This window comes from Triturus cristatus, chromosome 5_2, assembly GCF_964204655.1.
Source record: "Triturus cristatus chromosome 5_2, aTriCri1.1, whole genome shotgun sequence".
Taxonomy (NCBI): Eukaryota; Metazoa; Chordata; class Amphibia; order Caudata; family Salamandridae; genus Triturus; species Triturus cristatus.
The window spans coordinates 404,253,713-404,274,526 of NC_140588.1; the positions used below are offsets into that span (position 1 = coordinate 404,253,713).

At 43.8% G+C, this 20,814-nt stretch overlaps 1 protein-coding gene across 1 annotated transcript in view; it reads left to right on the forward strand.

The window, feature by feature from the left end:
* The window catches only part of SPMIP7 (sperm microtubule inner protein 7), a 262,293-nt gene that overhangs the window by 199,862 nt on the left and 41,617 nt on the right, over nucleotides 1–20,814 (forward strand). The window contains exon 6 of the mRNA XM_085606619.1: nucleotides 17,929–17,970. Coding sequence (XP_085462745.1) covers nucleotides 17,929–17,970 — 42 coding nt within the window. The remainder of the gene's footprint in view (nucleotides 1–17,928; nucleotides 17,971–20,814) is intronic.

Sequence of the window (20,814 nt, forward strand, 5' to 3'; positions counted from 1 at the left end):
TAACACTCATAAGCGTTTTAAAAACACTCACAGTCACTCGATGATGTCATAAGTGATGTGATATGTGAGGTCATAAGCAGTGCATTGTGGGGGCGCGTGTTGTAATAAGCTCACTAAATAAAACCGCTGAATGTCACTGGTTTTGTACGAATGAAATCTCAGCTTTATTATAACGTCCCTATAACCTTTGGTCTTATCAATGTGTGTGTGTGTGTGTATATATATATATATATATATATATATATATATATATATATATATATATATATATATATATATAAAAGTGTCCTTCTGAGGGGAACGACTTGTGCTGGTGCCGGCGACGAGGAAAGGACTTATCCCCATAGAGTTTTTCTAAGCAAATTGCAAATTGAAAAGAAACGCCGCACTCGCTCCGGATTAGTCAATTGATTTTATTGACTACATTTCTCTCCACCTACGCGTTTCAAGCTGAACACAGCTCTTGGTCACGGTAGTGTTACAAGTCCTTTTTTACTTTCATCATTTTATACCAAAGTGCCAAGTAAGCCGATAATTATGCATTGTGGACTATGTAGTATATAGAACAATTAATAGCGTTTTATCTGTTAGATGATATCATTCAAAGGGGTAAATATAATGATTATTCATTTGAATTGCTTGGCCTAAGTGGCCAATATTATGAGCATGAATAAATATTCATTAAATTACGGCGTGTGGCATTAATGCTAACATCTGCTTGTGTTAATTAGTATTGCATAATGCATAAGTTGATATTATAGGCTGAGTGCCAAATTATTTTACCACCTAAGAGATGAATTGTTTAACAGAGATTATTATACCAATGACTTAGTATATAAATCTACTCATTCAAGGAAGAAGAGAGAAAATGGAAAAGAAAAAAAAGAGAAAAAGAAAAAAAAAAAAGAGAAAGAAAAAGTCAGGAAACAAGGAACATGATGGGAGAGGAGACAGATTGACTTATAGCATTACAGTAATCCTAGAATTTCAGTTCATCATCGAACTTGCATGTACAAGTTTCTATAGATGTACATGCATCTCCTCATCTCCATTAAGGCCAAACGGATTTTTAGTTTTGAACCGAATTATGAGTTTGGATTCCAGTCGTCGCAGTTTTTGAGTTCTGTTGCCTCCTCTCTCATGGTCGGGTATCAAGGCTAAACCTGAGTATTTGATGTCTAGCCAGGTCTTACCAATGTGGTTCTGAATATGCTTGGCTATAGCATAGGTGGTATCTTTGTTCTGAATTGCTCGAATGTGTTCCTATATACGTTTTTTCAGCGGACATATAGTTGATCCTAAATATCGTTTTCCACAGCAACATTCAATTAGATACACAATAAACTGGGATTCACAAGTAATGGTTTCCTTAATTTCAAAAGTTTGACCTTTAGGATCTTTGATTGTTTGCAAATTTCTTCCCACTTTACAGGCCTTACATGTCAGGCATTTATATATATATGGTCATGTGATCAAGGCAGAAAGCTGTCAAAACGTGTCATGGTGAAGCTATTTTCTATGCAATAAACAAAAAATAGCACTTACTTTGGGTCCACTAAAGTATTAATGCAAAGGCGGCCATGTGGCCGAATTTGGTACAAATTTGACCTGACACTCCAAATTTGTGACTCTAAATTTGAACATACCATGAAGACAAATGAGCGATGGTGCAATTCTGAAAATGCACTACAGATTACTGATTGATGGGGCTGATTAAACATGCATTAATGATTGCTGAATTATAGGGTATCCCATGCCAAAGTTATTGCAGTTACAGCCAATAGATTTCATTAGTCCCAAGAAGAAACTGCGACCTTTTCAGAGCAAAGGAAAACTTGCACTGTTGCTCACTCGCCTAATAAGTTATATGTTGGCGGACACACAGACATTCACATTTTATTATAAACTAATATTTTTATGTGCTATTATTCCACAAATCATATATATAGGAATAATCCAGATGAACTCAGCAAACAAAATGGTAAACAATGTGAATGCTAGATATACCTCAATCATATTTGCACATACATCCCCAACCAATTAGGCTGCCTCCTTACCTATATTAAATGTAACTGTTATACAGCATAGTTATCTGCAGAACTATATTGAATATTTTGATGAGTCACTTAAAGCACCATCCTTACTGTATGGCACTAGGTGTGAAATCAGAATCTCTTCTCTCAGCATTACCACAGCAACCAGCCCATTTGCCTTATCCTGTCTCAATTTACAGGAGAGTTGCTCACAAATCATGGTCAGCCCTGTGTTTGCTGTATCACCTAGTAATCAATGCCTCTGTTCAATTTTAGAAAACACTAAAGCTATACTTTTTTGTACATTTTGGGTTCTCCTGGGATGGAACTAATAAAAGAAAATTTTGCATGCAGATAACGCCTTAGCTTCCATGAAATGTAACGCGGTGCAGGAATTGGAAAATATGCTTCTCGACTGACATCTGAGTATAGAGGCAAGATGGCGGTCGTCTGAGACCGTAGGTGCACACAGAGCGCAGCGAGCCCGAAAGGAATGATGCTGTTCTCAATACTCTCAGAATGACTTTGGAAATTAATAAAACAGACTTACCTGGCTCCTCTAAGTCCGGCGTGAGCTATCTCCACGTGCTGGGAACCGCGATAGGACTGGTTGTGCTGCGGCATCTTGGACGTGTGCTTGCTGGTACCGGTCCTGTCCACTGCGGAGGAGAGTGCTGGATAGCGAGGCTTGGGGACCCGGCGGTCAAGCCTCCAAGATCTACTGCGATGGGTCCTAAAGCAGCGGCGGCGTCGAACAGCTAGGCAGGCACTACAAGAGGAGTCGGCGGTGCTGGAGCAAGGCGAGTTGGCCTTGGGTGCAGCGGCGCTTCAGATGTCGGCCGGGACGCCCGCGCAGACACCGAAGCGTGCTCGACATGGAGCTGGAGCCGATCCTGAACTGGAGAGGAGAGGAAGAGGCGGGGCAACTCAGAAGGGACGACCGGCCGGCCCTCTCAGCAGCTCAACCACAGTGGGGAGAACAGCTCTGGGTCACGAGGGGCGGTTTCAGAACAAGCTCTGCCCTGAGACGATCGGGAGTGCTGTACGCATTGCTGTGGGGCAGGATCTGTCACCAGAATGGAGAGAGGCAGAGAAACCCGACATGGAGACTGGGGGCCTGAACGAAGGTCTTACAAATATCCCCCACACTGCCAACATAGAAGGTATGTTAGGGGGGGGCTCCTCCTTACATCGGGCTGAGACTGTTGCTGTTGCTGGGGGGTCAGAGGGCTCTTTGCCTGCTGCTGCTCAGTTTAACAAGTCAGCTTTATTAAAAGCCGACAGACCCCATATCCAGGTTGATTCTGTGGATATGGTGGGCGTAGGGGAGACTACTACTGCAATTACAATTGCTCAAGGGCTCAGTGTAAATCCAGTCATCAACCCCGCCGTTGCAACTCCAAGCCATCCGCAATGCACCCCTAATATAAACAATATTAGTAAGGGGCAAGTCGATTATTATGCAAACCAGCAGCAGCAGCAAATCATCTCTAACCCCTGTAATATCCGGCAAAATGATCTGGACAAGGAACAAGAACCTAGTGACTTTTTCTTTTCACTATCCGATGGTGGTGAGTGGTCAGAGGTGTCATCATATACCACTGACATTAGCGATAGTGACCAGGAGTCACCAGAGGAGGCCAAATCAAAAACTATTACGAGGAAAAAGAAAAAGAAACAGGGGGGGAAGGATTTAGCCTGGGATTATACTCCCATAAATCTACTTACAAACCCTACGCCTGTGCCTATGCCTGAGTCTAATGATCAACCCAACCCTGACCCGCCTGGGCCGACCCCTCCAACCCCTTCAACACCTCCAACTATAGCAGCTATCTTTCAAGCTATCTCACTACATCGAGAGGAGACACGCCAACAGGGCGCAAGGCTCAGGTTGCTATGCGTAAGATGCAGGGGGTTGTACGAAAGCTAACCAAGACATGCAGTGCTTTTAGGGAGCGGTTGACTGACCTTGAGTCAAGGGTCGTTTCCACTGAAGCTGACCTGGTTTCAAATCAAAACTTAGTTGACTCTCACGAGACACAGCTGATGGACGTCAAGTGGAAGCTGGAGGAGTTTGAGAACCGCCAGCGGAGGAATAATCTTCGGATCCTGGGGGTTCCGGAAGGGGCAGAGGGGACAGACACTCGATCATATATGGTAGACCTACTGCGAGACTCCTTGCCAGAACTTAGAGACTGGAACTGGGCACTAGAGGTGCAACGTGCCCATCGTGTTCCTTTTGTTCAGAAGCAACCAGCAAGAGCAGGCGCATTCCCTCGTGCCATCCTGGTGTACTTTGGCAATTTTCTGCTGCGCCAAGCTGTTTGCGAGAAAGCACGGCCTGAAGCTAAAAGATCTAGGAACGAGATCTCTTACTTTGTCCGCCCGGACTTCTGCCACTCCACTGTCGAAAGACGGTGGAGGCTGCGTCAGCTTATCAAGCCTTTCCAAGATAAAAAAGCGCAAGCCTTCTTAAACAATCCAGCTCGGCTCAAAGTGATCTGGGGGGGCAAACGAAATTCTTTTTATCGGAAATAAAGGCTAAGGAGTATTTGGATGGGCTTTCTGGCTAGGCTCAGACTATCATGTTTAAGGCAGAAACACTCACTAGGATGACCTTATCCTTAGGGGTTAAGGGAGTAAAAGAAACTATGCTGAAATAGTGATGATATTGTGATTGTATTATGATTCATGTGGGGGCCCTTTTTTTTTTTTAAGGCATGTATGGATTAGAATGATAACTTAAATCATAAAATATGGGTATGAAATAATGCCTATGGAGAGCGGGGCTCTAGGAGCAGCATGTATTAAAAAAGTTTAAGTATCTGTGAAAGGTTAAGTATCAGGGCTCGCGCTCTGTGTAGCACACTCATCACAAACAGACTCAAGATTGAGTCTGAATGCCTTGAGTGGGGAGGTGGGGATGCTGGGCGGGTGGGGGGGCACAGAAGGGAGGGAGAGGGCTGGGTGGTGGGTAAAAGGCAAGATAAAAAAAACATTTCCAGAAATAAAATCGAAACTAAGAAGCAGCTAAAAACAAAAGGTTAATGAAAGGCAGAATTGGAGGTCTGATTTGTATGAGCAAGAACTTGAGAGAAGATTAAAGTGGCCATCTCTTGAAATTAAACTGAACTCAAGATGGGGAAGATAACCATATGCTCATGGAACGCAGCTGGTTTAAATGACAGGGCAAAGAGGCTCAGATATGCAGAACTCATGCGGCTAAACTCCGCGGATGTAGTCTGTCTACAGGAGACACATATTCCTTGGGGGAAAAAGAGAACTACTGAGGGTTGCAGGGTACAATATTTTGACTTGCACAACACATACTTCTAATATCGATGGGGTGGCCATTTTGGCCAAAGCTTCTTTAGGTTTAGCTAAGCGAAAGGCAGCGGATGCCCTGGGAAGGTGGGTCATAGTCGAGCTTGCAATAGGAGTCATAATATGTTTGGTCTACGGATCAAATCAAGATGACCCTCAGATATTCGAAGTCTTAGAAACAGAACTTGCTACATGGCCAAACCCCTTAATCTTTTGTGGTGATCTAAATATCTCGCTAGATGTAGGAAATGAGAATCAGAGATAAAGGGGTTACTCTGGGCGTAAACCTAAAGTACATAGGGATCTAACAGGCTCAGGCATCAAAGCTTTTTGCGATCGCAAACGGAGCGAATCGCAAAAATCGGCCGTTTGCGATCGCAAAAATAGCTTTTGCGATGCATGTAACAACTTGCCACTGACAATTTAAGAAATCGCAAATTTTTGTGATTTCTTAAATTGCGATTGCATTTAAGGAATCGCAAATTGCGATTCCTTAACTGCGATGCAAGATGCCTTTAAAAATAGCGATTTCGCTATTTGGGCCTGCTATTTACCGTGGAATCATACCACATGGTAAATAGCGGAAACTTTGAAAAATGCACTAAAGTGCATTTTTCAAAGTCGTACGTTACACACACACATGTCCTTTGGACATGTGTGTGCGCAACATTTGTGCACAGATCGATTTCAGGGGTGCAACGGGGTGTCCTCTTGACACCCTTGCACCCTTGAAATTGCATTCTCAATTTGCGATTCTCTAATTGAGAATCGCAAATTGAGAATGTCTTCCCTTTGATTCCTATGGGCCTCTTGGCCCATAGGAATGAATGAGGAGGTATTCCTTAATTGCGACTCGCAATTTGTGAGTCGCAATTAAGGAATGTTTAGAAATCGCTATTTTTCAAGCGATTTCTACATGCATAGGCTTTTGCGATTCCTTAATTGCGATTCCTTAAAAATCACAAGTAAGGAATCGCAACAGCCAATATTGATGCATGTGCCAGTATATTCCCTCAAGAATAGTCATGGTCTGGTTGATATTTGGAATTTTAAAAACTCGACTAACCCTGGTTATACATATTTCTCCTGTCCTCATCAAAAGTTTGTTAGGATTGACTACTTCTACGGCACGAGGGATCTATTAGAACAAGCTGGTATTAGGAAACTACCCAAAATAATCTCGGATCATAACCCTTTGATCCTAGAAATAGATATACCCAGCTTTAGGAGACTACGAAGTAAGTGGACGTTCGACAGAAAATTACTAGTTAACAATGAATATATCGAATTCATCAAAGCCTGGGCACAGGAATATTTTGATATTAACTGTTACAGTGCCAGCAGGGGGGTGGTCTGGGATTCTTTTAAGGCTAGTCTCAGAAGGGAAACAATAAGCTTTGTTGCCAGGACTAAGAAGCAGCGGGAGACCAGGAATCAACAATTATCACAGGAGTTAGCTTTGGCTGAAGAAGAATATGCCACAATTATAACACAGGGACAGGTGGGAAGCCAAATTCAACAACGGATAATTGCCCTAAAAACAGAATTAAACAGTTGGCTGAAGCAGAGATCAGCAGAGGCATATCAATCCCATAGGAACAGTATCTATGAAAATGGGGAGCAAGTAGGCAAGAGGCTGGCTCTTTATACTAGGCAAAAGATATCCCTTAACGTAATATCTTTTTTACAAATAGATGGACAAGCGCATTCTGACCCTGAAGAGATAGTCAAAGGTTTTAAACATTATTATCAAAACTTATATCAGGATGACATTAATAAAGATTGATTGGAAGTAGCCCAGGGCCTAGTGGGCTTATTCGAAGAAATCGAATTTAAAGGGGGCCTGGATAAGGCATCAAGCGACGAGTTAGAAGCAGAAATTACTCTAGAGGAAGTTCATGTAGCACTGTCAGAAATGGCACCTGATAAAATACTGCTTGAAGTTTACAAGATTTTAGGCTTTGTTATAACACCCTTTCTTCTGGACCTATTTAAGGGAGTACAGTATAATGGAACCCCCCCCTGAGTCCTGGAAGGAGACAGATATTGTAATATTCCCCAAAAAAGGCAAGCCGGTAGAGAATCCATCTTCATTCCTGTCCGATCTCACCGATCAACTCAGATAGTAAACTATATTCTAAAATACTAGCTACTTGGCTGGGAAGGGTCATAGAACGTCTGGTCAGCCCTTGGCAGCATGGTTTCATTCCGGGCAAAGGAACAACTGATCATACCCGTAGGGTCATCTCTCTGTTTGACACTATAAATGAGACAGGCGGCCGGATGTCTATGATCCTTCTCGATGCCGAGAAGGCTTTCGATAGAGTGCCTTGGGAATTTTTATGGGGTATATTAGAGCTTAATGGCTTTGGGCCGCAATTCATTAAAGCTATTAAGGCAATGTATTCTCAACCAAGGGCAAGATTGCAGCTCATGGGGAAGGAATCCAATAATATTAATATATCAAGAGGGACCAGGCAAGGATGCCCCTGCTCCCCGATTTTAATCGCTCTCTATATTAATCCTTTAGTGGTAAAACTTCTCTTGAATCAGAATATTAGGCCAATTAACACGGGCGACTATGAGACTAAAGTCCTGGCTTATGCCGATGATGTTGCAGTTTTAACTCCGAACCCAGCTGAGGCAATTATTGAAATAAATAAAATTGCTGAGAGCTATGGGCTTCTTTCTGGATATGCTCTGAATAAAGGGAAAACTATTATATTGTGCACGGATCATATAGACTTTATCGATCCAAGGAAAGCAGATACAGGGGTTTATCTTGGAATTCGTATAAGTCCTAAGGTTGATGAAATTGTTAATTGTAACATTGAGCCTATGATTAAAACTATAGGGAACGATCTAAGAAGGGTTAACGGGCTGCATTTATCTATTATAGGGAGAGGAATTTTTTTTTAAATGACCATGCTACCAAAAATTCTTTACTTGTTCCGTGCAATACCGCTGGCCATAGAAGATAAGACACTGAGTGCGTTATAGTCAATTTTTTCCAGCTTTATGTGGCAATATGGGAAGGTAAGAAGAGCGATTACATTTCTTGCTTTACCACAAGATAGGGGTGGCCTTGCAATCCCTAATATCACCCTCTATTACTGGGCGGCCCTTCTCCAACAAATGGCCTCCCTGTTTATCTTTGATAATGATATGGTCATAGACCAAGGCCAAAGAATACCCACTATTTACGAACTGTCCTTAGGGAAGGAAGCTCCTGGGTTGCTACTTAGACAGCTAGAACCGAGCTATTATAAAAAGGTACGGTCCAAAGTGATTTATAGCGCATGGAAGGTCTGGAAACAAGTCTCCAAATTCATCGCTGTCCCAAAAGTGACTAGATATACTCCCCTCTGGCGCTCGTCGCTGTTTCCACCCCAGATCAATGATGTTATAGGGAAGAAATGGGAAAGGTACAGGGTGGGAACAATAGCGGATTTATGTGGGGAGAGCAAGATTTTCAATTTTTCAGGTTGCAGTGCGTTTTTAGTATACCGGATAATCAATATTTTAAATTTATACAGATTAGGAGCATCCTTTCCCTTTTTAACCCTAAGATTAAGCTTGATAAAATACCTATTGTGGATACTATATCCTCTAGGTCTAGCCGAATCAGGAATATTTATACCCTACTTCTTGATAGGATCCCAGACGACCTGGAAAAAACTGAGACATACTGGGCAAGAAACCTGGGGAATGCCGATGTAGATATCTATATGAGCCTTTCTCTAATGGCCAAAATACTTCTGTCTTCGAATCTTAAAGCCCAATTCTATAAAACTATTTTTAATCTTTATTTTACAACAGCAAAATTACATCTATGGGGTAAGAGAATAGATGATAAGTGTCCCAGATGTGAGCTCGGCCCTGCCACTTTGATCCATATGTTGTATGATTGTGATAAACTAGATCTGTTAAAAACAGGGTTGCAAAGGTACTGGGAGGAAGTGTTTGGCCGAAGATTAGAACTGTCCCCAACCCTGCTGATCCTTGGATACGATAGCACCTTAGGTCTCAGTACTGAACAGGAATATAGTCTGTTCCTGGGGTCAGCAGTATACAGGATCTTGCTGGCAGCAAGATGGAAAGATTCTGTACCACCAACGTTTTATATGTGGTTAGCCAGGCTCCTGGGAATCTACAATCAAGAGAGGGCTATCTACGCCTGTAGGGGTAGACAGGCTAGAATCCGGGGGAGGAAAGTCTGGGCATATGTGGCCGAATGGAGTAGAGATGCAAGGATGGTCTAGAATCAAGTTGATCATGACGGCACATAGTGATAACAAGGGTAAGATGTAATGAACAGTTTGACTTTTTTTATAAATTGTCTAATGAATTGCATTGGTTGTTTTTTTATTTTTATTTTTTGGGTTTTTTTTCTGTCTCTCTCTCTCCCTTTAGTATGTATTAATAGCGTTTACCTTTTTTAGAATCACACTACCGTACTGTACTCACTAATAGATATTCAAATGATAATAACTGAAGTTTAATATATCTGTATTATCTGGAAATGTTAAATAAAAAAAATAAAAAGGAAAATACGCTTCTCTAGCTGGTAACAGTGAGCATTAAAAATTCATAAAGTGACAATTGAGTACAAATAGCTTATTAGGTTCTGTAAAATGTAGCAGATCACACTAGCAAAGGTCTGTATCATAGGCCTCAATGCAGTGTCATGCACTCCATGGCATTCACAGCACAAACAGTGACCATGTTATCATACTGCAAGGGCAGTGTGGCATGTTTTATTATCTCAGTTTGAGGAAAAATATGGCCCCACACATCAGGAGCCAATCAAAACATGCAGCTGGGCATGGCCAGCCAAGATGGCCGGGTAGACGTGATTCACGACGGCTCCGCTGCCGAATGTCTGACAACGGAAGATAAAGAGACACTCCTGCCAACAAAGACGGCGATCCTTACCCGGGTGTCTCCTGCAAGCCGTGAGGACTCGGTCGGGGCATCCGAGAGCGGAATACCACGCCCGGATGGCAGCCAATTAGGAGCGAGCTGGTGAGGGGCAGGCCCAGCCTGGGAGACAGCCTGTGGCCAGATCGGAGGAAGCCACCCAATGCAGCTCCACGATCCCTCTGAGCCACAAACGACATCAAGCTGGCATCACTCCCCCCTTCCCCCCTTCCCCCGGAGACCACTGAAGCACCGAGCAACTATCCTATGGTACCAGTGAGTTGGGATCGCGGGGCGCGTGACGTGCGGCGGAAAGAGGAGCGCATTTAGGGGAGTGAACCAGAGAGGGCAGCAAAGGTCCTCTGAGCAGTGCAAGGGGGAGCGCCACACCACCAAAGACCAAGGAAGGACAGCACAAAGCGGGGGACACCAGCAGGGTACCCTAACATGGCCTGCCAAACACGTGCCTTTTGCCTGACTTTAAGATGGCACCTGCTCGAGACAAGCAAACAGCGGGGGAAGGCTAGTGATCATGAAAAAGAAAAGGAGGCACTGCGAAGCAGCACAACGCATGCAGGAATAAACGTAGGGCACCTCCTCAGTGGCTGACATAAAGCCCGGTCAGCACTCTCCTCCTGGGAAAGACAGCAAATTTGTACAATGAGCTGAACAACGGGGGGGGGGGCAATCGGACCGCATGGCACAGGCGTTGAAGGTGCAGGACAACGGGGAGCCGCGGGAATGGGACTAATTCACGAACCAAGGGGAGAAGAGACGGCAGAAAAACTTGAGTGACAGGGAGACGTCCAGGAATAAGCTTCAAGAGATAACTCGAGGCCTACTCAGAGAGACCCAAGGTGATTGCTCGCAATACTCACGAGAGAAGGTTGAACAGCCTGGGGCAATGGCACAATAAGGAGGCCACAGATCCTGCTGACAATGAACCCCCGGTGTGGCCAGAACCCTGTTAAACTCACGCAGGCAGGATAGAGAGCTTCTCTATGCCGCACAAAATAACAGCAGAGCAACAGAGTCTCCACATACTTCACCCCCACAGCCACTAAAGAGACACAACCAACTACAGGAGGGGAGCATGGTATGGTGCTATCCAAAGAGGACCTGCTTGCCTCGCTGCGAGAATTCAAGCAGGAACTACGGGAGGATCTCAAGGCGGACATGACCAAGTTCCTGGAAACGCTGAAGGCCGACCTCAGTGCCAGGCTAATCACACTCCAACAGGACGAAACCATGATGTTGAACTGAACTGGGGACATGTTGTCCCAATGTTAACTGTGTTATGGTCTGATTTTCTCTTCTTTTTTCTGGGGCCTGGGCGATGGAGGTGACACGGGGAGAACAGAAACGAGATATAATCACTGGAGAAACCTGGAAGGGATGGGGGGGGGCAGGAGAAGGAAGGGAGGGGGGCGAACAGAATGAAAGGGGCGAACAGGATCTAGCAAATAGGTACACACCACCATTATGGTGATCTCTATGCTCTCATGGAATGTTAGAGATATGAATGCCCCCTCCCAGTGGCAGAAGATCTGGAAGTACCTAACAGACCAACACTATAATATAGTGGCACTACAAGAGACCCACCTCAAGAGATCCGAGGACGGGAGGGCAATACTAGTGAAAGGCCGTATTCAGGGGAAGACATGTATAATAGCGTCAGTATATGCGCCCAATACTAACCATTGGCTTTCATAAAAAACACCCTGTCCCTATTGGGGGGATTTGCAGTGGGAGACATAATCTTGAAGGGGGATTTCAACCTCACCTGGCACTCAGGGACTGACAGCACACACCCAAATAGATCCCTCACAGAGAGCTTCCTGAAAAATGTGAAACATGCTATCCAAGAAGTGGGTCTCAGAGACACCTGGAGGGAAGTGCAACCAGAGGACAGAGATTACACATTCTTCTCCCACATCCACCGCACCTACTCTAGACTGGACTATATTTTCAAGAGTCAAGCCTTAAACGAGTACGTTAGAGATGCCACCCACCGATATCAGTCTCCTTGGAGTGGTATTGCTCCACACCTAAATTTAGGAGATGTTTTTTTCCCAATGCTCTAGCCCGTGACAAAAGACTGCGCAACTAAATGATCCCCAAGACAAGTCCTTGGCGATTAACTGGGATGCGTTCAAAGCAGTGGTAAGGGGTCAATGCCTGACTCTGATGGCCGCCCTCAACAAACAGAGAGCCACAGAGGGGCTGAGTTTGGAATGGGAACTGAAAACACTAGAACACACCCATTAGGCCAAACCCACGCTAGCACTTCAAAAAAAGGTCACAGCCCTGAAAGGGAAACGACAGGCGATTTACTCTAGTAGGGCAGAACTGACATTACTATGCCTTAAGCAGACGTTATACACACAGGGCAACCAGGTGTGAACGCACTTAGCACGACAGTTGCGAGTTAAAAAGAGAGAAAGACTACATTGGAGACATACAGAAGCTCTCAGGAACTCAGACACAGGAAGATTCAGGGAAAGCTTGAATATTTATGGACTTCTACAGCACATTATACACAGCCAACCAACCCAATTTACAGGCGCATGCAGATTACCTTAGCGCTGTGGAGCTACCACAGGTCACCTCAACACCGAACAAGCAACTGGGAGAACCCATAACAGAAGAGGAGGTATGTGAAGCTGCACATGTCCCCAAGCCCAGACGGCCTGACAACACAATTGTAGAAAACATTTAGAGCAGAACTAATCCCTCAATTGACCACCCTTTTTAACCACATCGCGGGTGCCCAGCAGGTAACACACACTCTGCGTGAAGCACTTAACACACTGATTCCCTAAACAGGGAAAGACCCACAACAATGCAGCACTACTCACCCCACAGCGCTTCTCAGTCTAGACGCCAAGCTATACTCTAAAATTTTGGCCACACATTTAGAGAATCTGATGCCCGTATTGGTACACCTGGACCAATCCGGCTTCATCAAGGACAGACAAATGCACGACAATGTGTGAAGAGTAATACACTTAAAACAAAAGACTACTAAAAAAGCAGATTCCCGCAGTCCTTCTCGGTTAAGACGCCGAGAAGGCATTCGATCGGGTGGACTGGCCCTTCCTCTTTCAAGCCCTTCAGAGGTTGATAAAGGTTAACTTTTCAGCCCCAAGAGCCAGAATTTTATTGAATGGGGTAAGCTCGGATCCTTTTTTACTGGGGAGAGGGACGAGACAGGGGTGCCCACTATCCCCACTCCTCTTTGCTCTTAGCATTGAACCCTTAGCCGCAAAAGTTAGAGAAAACCCGATGATCAGGGGTATTGATTTCGGGACAGACGACCATAAGATCTCTTTGTTCACTGATGATATCCTACTGACACTGTCCGACCCACAGCGATCTCTGACAAAACTTCAGAAGGAGCTGAGAGGTGTCAGGGCTCCACATTAGCCTACCCAAATCCTTCATCCTTAATCTGATGTTAATGGAAGCAGAGATGGGTGCCCTAGTAGCTACAACCCCATTCCACTGAGCCAAGAAAGAATTAACATACCTAGGTATAAAATTAACACTGAAAATCTCAGGGCTCTTTGCAGCTAATTACCCTCCGCTCTTACGCCAGCTGCAAGCCGATTTTAAGCATTGGGCACCGCTATACCTCTCCTGGATTGGTAGAATACATGCCATTAGGATGATAGTCCTCCTGAAATTCTTGCACCTATTTCAGAGTTTACCAATCGACCTAGAGAGAGATTTTCTACAGGGAGTCCACACACTTGTTAAGAAAATTATTTGGCAAAATAAAAGACCACGGCTCCCCTTCAACCTCCTACGGAAGCCGTCTGATGGGGACTGGCGCTGCCTGACCTGACACTCTACCACAAAGCAGCAAACTCAGAGTTATAGTAGAATGGTCCCAACGTGAGTCAGATAAACACTGGCTACATATGGACCGGGCAATCACAGGAAGGGTGATTTGTGATGTCCTCTGGAAGCCAAAATAGGAGCGACCTGCTAATGCCTACATAAGCACCCTTACTAAAAGGACCCTCAAAAACTGGGATGACGTACTGAGACAGACTAAATGGACAACATTTCCCTCACCGTTCACCCTCATACACCATAACCCAGCTTTCCTACTACAACCGGGGCCCTTTGACGCATGGAAGGAGGGGGGATGACTCAACCTAGCTGACATTTTCCATAATTGGGACATATTAACTTTTTAACATTGCCAAAGGGACCTTCACCTTTCAAACACAGAATATTTCCACTACCTCCAATTGCGCCTCTGGGTCCTGCAAACCAAGATTAGAGAAGGGGCAACAAGGGATCTTACGACACTAGATTGCTACATGAAGGGGACAGGATCAGTAAAAGGGGCCATCTTGTTCCTTTATTCCCTTCTGTTGCATACACTATCCTCCAGGCGCCCACGTCACCTCGAAGTCCGGGAATGCACACTAGGCCATGACATTACAGATTTAAGATGGAAGGCCTTATGGAAAGATATTAGGCGACACAATCACTCTCTAGGTCAACGTGAAGCCCACTACAAAATACTCTACGGTTGGTACCTGTAGCCTACCCAATTAAAAAATATATTTCCTAACACATCGGACCTCTGCTGGAGATGGTGTGGCCTTTTGGAAGACTTTTGCCACATATAGTGGGACTGTCCGACAATCTGCATCTTCTGGACCAAAATCCTAGCCCAAATCAAAGAGATATTGGGGTACCCAAACCCAGACACCCGGATTTTACGCTCCAAGGTCTCCGAGATTCATGCTTGAAATACCAAACGACAGCTGACCAAGCCATAATGTGGCTCTGTCTGGGTGCGGTCAAGACGGCAATATCCACTGCCTGGAAGAAGAAAGAAGCCCCGACCATAACACAATGGCAGGCACATTTATGGCAAGCACTCATTATGGAGCACATGAGTGACATCTATAGGGATGAATTTAAAAACTTTGAATATGCCCGGGCCCCTTGATCAGCTACCTATCTAGAGGACTTCCGCTGACCACCTGCCGCTCGAGGGTTAGAGCACTACATCTTTTCCTATTCTAATTAGTGCCACTATCCCTGTTAGAGCCCACTCCGGAGCTATGTTCGCACCTCCACGCCACCCAGGTCCCTGGTCAGGCCAAGTTAATTAGTTTTTGTTGTTGTTTTTTTCTCCTTTTCTTTTCTATTCTAGTTTTGAGTTTCTCTTTCACTTTCCTTTTCTTCCGCCCACGGATTTTGACTCAAGGAAAGGGGAGGGATAGGGAAGGAGGGGCGGACTTAGTTTAGGGGAGTGGTTTGAAAATGTGTTGTGTGCATACCTGAACATGCATGTGAAGGGGAGACCACTTGGATTATCCGACTAACTCTGTACAAGGAAATAGATATCCAACGGCTATATGCGAGGACAAGGATTGAATGTATTGCCATGTTTGATAGTTAATGTCTTGAAAATCAGTGAAAACAAGTTTGACAAAACATGCAGCTGAGTTAACGAATGGGGGTGAAAATCTGAATGCATTTTTTTACTGAGTGATGGTGTAAATATGAACTTGCAAGGTAGGACTTATTGGGATAAGACGTGCAATTTCCACAAAGCAGTGTCCACTCCTGCGTAATACTTCCACTGGCATTGGAGCAGTATTCTGAATATCTTGTAGGCACTTTTGGAATAATTGGTGTAATCCTTACTCAGCCATGCTTTTAACAGCTCTGCATGTATTGTGGTGATTCTTAGCTCAACGGTGCCAAGTGCTGTTTTAATATATTAGTAATTCTTAGTGTTTTTATAATGAAATTAAAACTGAGATGTTACGCCTGGAGGTTGACCCATTAATGCACTCAGGGATTCATCCAGTCATCCATTTTGAATTCACTCACACTATACTTATTCATTATCTCGGTTACTTACTCATTCGTCCTTGCAAGCATACACTCACTCATCCAGCTAACTCATTATCAGTTTCACCTACACACATATTCACACAACTACACAGAGAAACCTTAAGGGGCATATCAGCAACAACTGGCGATAATTATCGCTAAGCGCACTTAGCGCTAGGATAATTATCGCCGGCTAGCGTGGATTTTTAGAGCTGAGATAGCGTGCTATTAGCAACGCTTATCTCAAAAGCGATAAAAATCCTCACGCTAACTGCCTAACGTGAGATTATCGCTGGAAACCCAGCGATAATCTCACGCAATGTGGTTTTAGCTTGATGATAGGGACTCACAAACTTAGCCATGATATCCACCTTCCATCGGATATCATGGCTAAGTCAGTCCTGAAGCAGGCGTTAGGAAAGTAGCGATAACAGGGGTTATCGCTACTTTTCTTGCCGCTATGCTTCATAGCGTGGGGCTTGATGATAGGAGAAATGTCGCTTAGCGGCATTTCTCCTGTCATGTCAGGTCAGGAACACCCACTTTTCGTCTCATTAGAGATGCAAAGCTGGGCGTTAGGTATTCCTACGCTAGCTCAAGTTTTCACGTGTTAGCGTGAGATTGCTAATTAGGTGATAAAATTATAGCCGCTTTTCGCCTCGCATTGCTGATATGCCCCTCAATTCTTTGTAGATTCGCTTTATTTTCCTTATAGAATAGTGAAACCTGTTTGCTTTTTCATTGTCTGTTCCTTATTATGGGAGCGATTTAGCTTCTGTTTTGTATTCATTTGGAGTTTCTAAAGAAGTCTCCTTCAGTCGTTTTCCTGCAGCAATTCAGTAATCAAGGGGCATATCATCGAGGAAGAGCGGTAAACATCGCTAAGCTCACTTAGCGCGAGTCTGTTTCTCGCCGTCTAACGCTGAATGACATCACTGTGTTAGCAGCGTATTATCAACGCTTTGCAAACTGGTGATGTAATTCCAGCGATAGACGGCGAGAAACAGAAACATCGCCGGAAATCCAGCGATAATATTGGAGATGCTTGCTGATAGGGGAGTGTGGTCGTAACATGGCGATCCACCTCCCATTATCAGCATACCTAAGTAAAAGAAAAAGCAGACGTAAAATACATGCGATAACCGCAGTTAGCGCGGTGTTTTACATCGCTGGGGCCGCATTGTAAATAGTGCGAAGGTCTGTCTGCCACCTAATTCATGCAGACATTGTGAGGAACGCCCATTTTGCATGTTATTAGCGATAATAATCGCTGACATGCAAAATGGAGGGGAAACAGCTAATGCATCAAGGAAACACGCGTTAGCGTGTCCTTGAAAATAGAGAGATGTTTATTTCGCCGCTTTTCGGCCGAAATCGGCCGCTAAAGCGGCTAAAATAAGCTTGTAAATATGCCCCCAAGTTCTAAAAGTACAGCACATTTTCGCCCAGAATAAAATATTGAAATGAGAAAGCCTATATTTTGTGTGTGATATTTTTTATTTTGAAAATACATTTATCTGGTATGAACAGAAAAGGTTTCCTACAAATGTTTTCTTTAACAGGTTTAATTTCTCCCTCATGGAATTCTGAAAGTTATAATTATTACAAATGTGTAATATTTATGCCAGATCATGTAAACTTGCTGCACATGAGGTCTTGCTACAGTGCTACAACATAATAATGTATAATCCGACATATTTTAGGTGGTAACATATGGGTTGTTGATTTTATCCAAACGCTAATATAGTATCCCCTGTTTCTTTTTTTTTCAATTCTTCAACAGCATAAGCCCTTGCCCTCGAGCTCATCAAATACCACTGTACACGTAAGTATACTTCACAAAATGATACCTCAACTCAAAACTCTGATTTCTTACTCCTCTGTATTGTTGATATGTGCTATCAAATACATCAGCAACAAACTTCAGACTTTAAAGCTGTTACCTCAGATGTTACCATACAATATTTAATCAACCCTTTATCAGTAGATTGAAGAAGTTGATAAAAGACCTAATGTTTTCTTAAAATTATATGTTGGGGTTGCAGAGCCTTTATCAAACAGAAACACCTAAGTGTTTGTCTTTGTGACTAGCAAAAAATGGAATTCAAAGGTAAGGTTGGTTCACATGTTCAGTAAGCCTGGGCAAAGCACTATGCTACGCTCGCGTAGTTTGCGAAGTTCGCGCTACTTCGCACTACGCGAACTGCACGTAGCACAGTGCGAACACGCGTAGCATAGTGTTGCGTAGTGCTGCGGTCATTTTTTGCTTGCTCGCGGTCCTCAACGTCAAGTTGGCGACCGCGAGCAAGCAAAATGACATCCCAGCGAGACTTTTTCCTTGTTCGCGATCAGCAACATCAAGTTGGCGATCGCGAGCATGGAAAATAAACCTCCCGGCGAGATTCCCAACGCGAGGAGGTCAGGTTTCTCATTGCAAGTGGTCGCGTATGCTCGCGACCGCTCGCAATGAGAAACTACCAGTTCGCGTTGAGAAAGCTGCAGCTCGAGTAAAAATCTACTCGAGCAGCAGAAAACTACAGCTCGCACTGTGCAAGATGCCATTTTCAATGATTGCACAGTGCCGGTTGCTTGTCCGCACTGTGCAATCATTGAAAACGACATCTGACACAGTGCGAACAAGGTACTACGCAGTTCGCGAAGTGCTACGCGTAGCTCGCGTAGTGCGAACTGCACTTTGCGTAGCTTCGCGAAATGCTACTTCGCGAACTACGCCCAGGGTTATGTTCAGTAGGTAGATGACCAAGCAAAACAACTTCCAATGTTTGATCATGCAATCTAGGATTCTACTTTAATTTACATGCAAATCAGGCACACCTTGACTGTAAAACAAGTTAGATATTATTGTGTGGATTAGAGTAATTGGTATCCAACAGCCTTTCTCAGAGTATGTGTAGCCGCATCAGGGTGAGCCAAAGTTCTGGACAAGTTCATGGAGCATGGGTAGTGAGTCAGAACTGGACCAGAATAGCTCCTGATCCCAGCATACTCTCAGTCCTGCAGTGAAGCAGGTGTTCAGTTTGGGAGAGGCTATCTGTGCTTTATAGCCTCATGTCTCCAGGGCAAAATCTTTATTATTGTGTCAGCCATCTTTTGCCCTGTGCTTGTTTTCCTATTCAGCGTTTCTTCTTTTCCTGCAAGCAGTCAGAAAGGGCACATCAAAAGGGCGTCCGTGCTTGGTCCTAGACATGAGTTGAACAAAAAGCACACAGTCCCGCTCCTTTCCAAGCGTGTCTCTTAATTGCTGCTTTACATCTTCCACTGATGTTCAGAAGAACTTGTCCACAAAGGCATTTTATTATCCAGGTCCGCCTGCCACTGGCTGGAACCATGTGCCATGAGCCAATGAGAAGATGGGCGTTCATAAATCAAATTTCCTGCTCAACAGTGCAGGGTAATACTAATTAAACATTATAGCACTGAAGGGGCTTTCAAGAAAATTAGTACCAGAAAATCTTGTATAATCCTACAAATATTTGCAATCCCCTCAAGTTTTTTTTTTGTCCAAATTATGTAATACGTGATGGAACTAGTAATTCATGGGTTGTATATCACCGAGGTAACGAAAATCGACATGCAGATAAATCAAGTAAAAACATATTGTCAGTCTACCCATTGACAATTGAGACTATCCGTTCTAATTTTAACTACACATCTACTTACCTTGATGATATGTTTGCATGGCAACAATTAAATAACTGTGAAAATAACTTAAAAGATAAAGATATATTCAGAGCTAACACTGTTGAGTCGATGTAAGTGCATGTCAATATTTAAACTTCAATCTGATGGTAGGGCACCTAATTCATGTGGCTGGATTCATACTTACCATTTTTATTGAGGATGTTTACTCAGTTCAGGTTAGGAAATCCACCATCCTATTTTGTCTGGAACAATGGGTTCAGTTGGTCAAGATTTCAATTTAAAAGGTTTGGTTGATGCTCGTCAGGTAAGGTTCCTGATAAAGATGCACAGGGATCTTCTTCTCTCAATGCAGCTGTAACAGTTTGTGACTAAAAAGAACTTGGGGGCATATTATCAAGAACGGCGTTAAAAATTATTGCCGCCTTAGCGGCAGAAAACTGAGAATTACAATAGAAGTCCATGTTCTGGTGTGAACATGGGCTTCTATTGGAATTCTCCAGGGCATATTATCAAGCCCATTATCGCCACTTTAGCGGCAGTTTTCAGCCGCTAAAGCGGCGATAATTTTAACGCCGTCCTTGATAATATGCCCCGGTTGGTTTCCTCAACCTGACTTTTGAACGTGATTCAAAAAAGGGGGTAATTCTGTATCTTTTAGTGCTGTTGGATGGCTGTAGGTCATCACCGAGAAAAACAAATTTGTTGAAAACAAAGATGGCCAAACCTTTTCACCTGAATTGTTTCCTCAAAATTTTGAAAATAAATGGCAATTGTAACATTTTAGAATTCAATATAGTAAATGCCTTTTATCTCGAAAGAACATTCAACATTTTTCCCACTTTATCGCCTTTTTTACTTTACTTTGAAGGCGATCTTCTGAAGTTTGCTTTCCCCCCATCTGTAGTCACTGTCCATCTTCCTTTTTATCTCTCCTCCCATTCCGCATACTTATCCCTCCAATCTTCTTTTTCTTTTTACTTGTGTTGGTGGGGCTCTTACTCTCCCT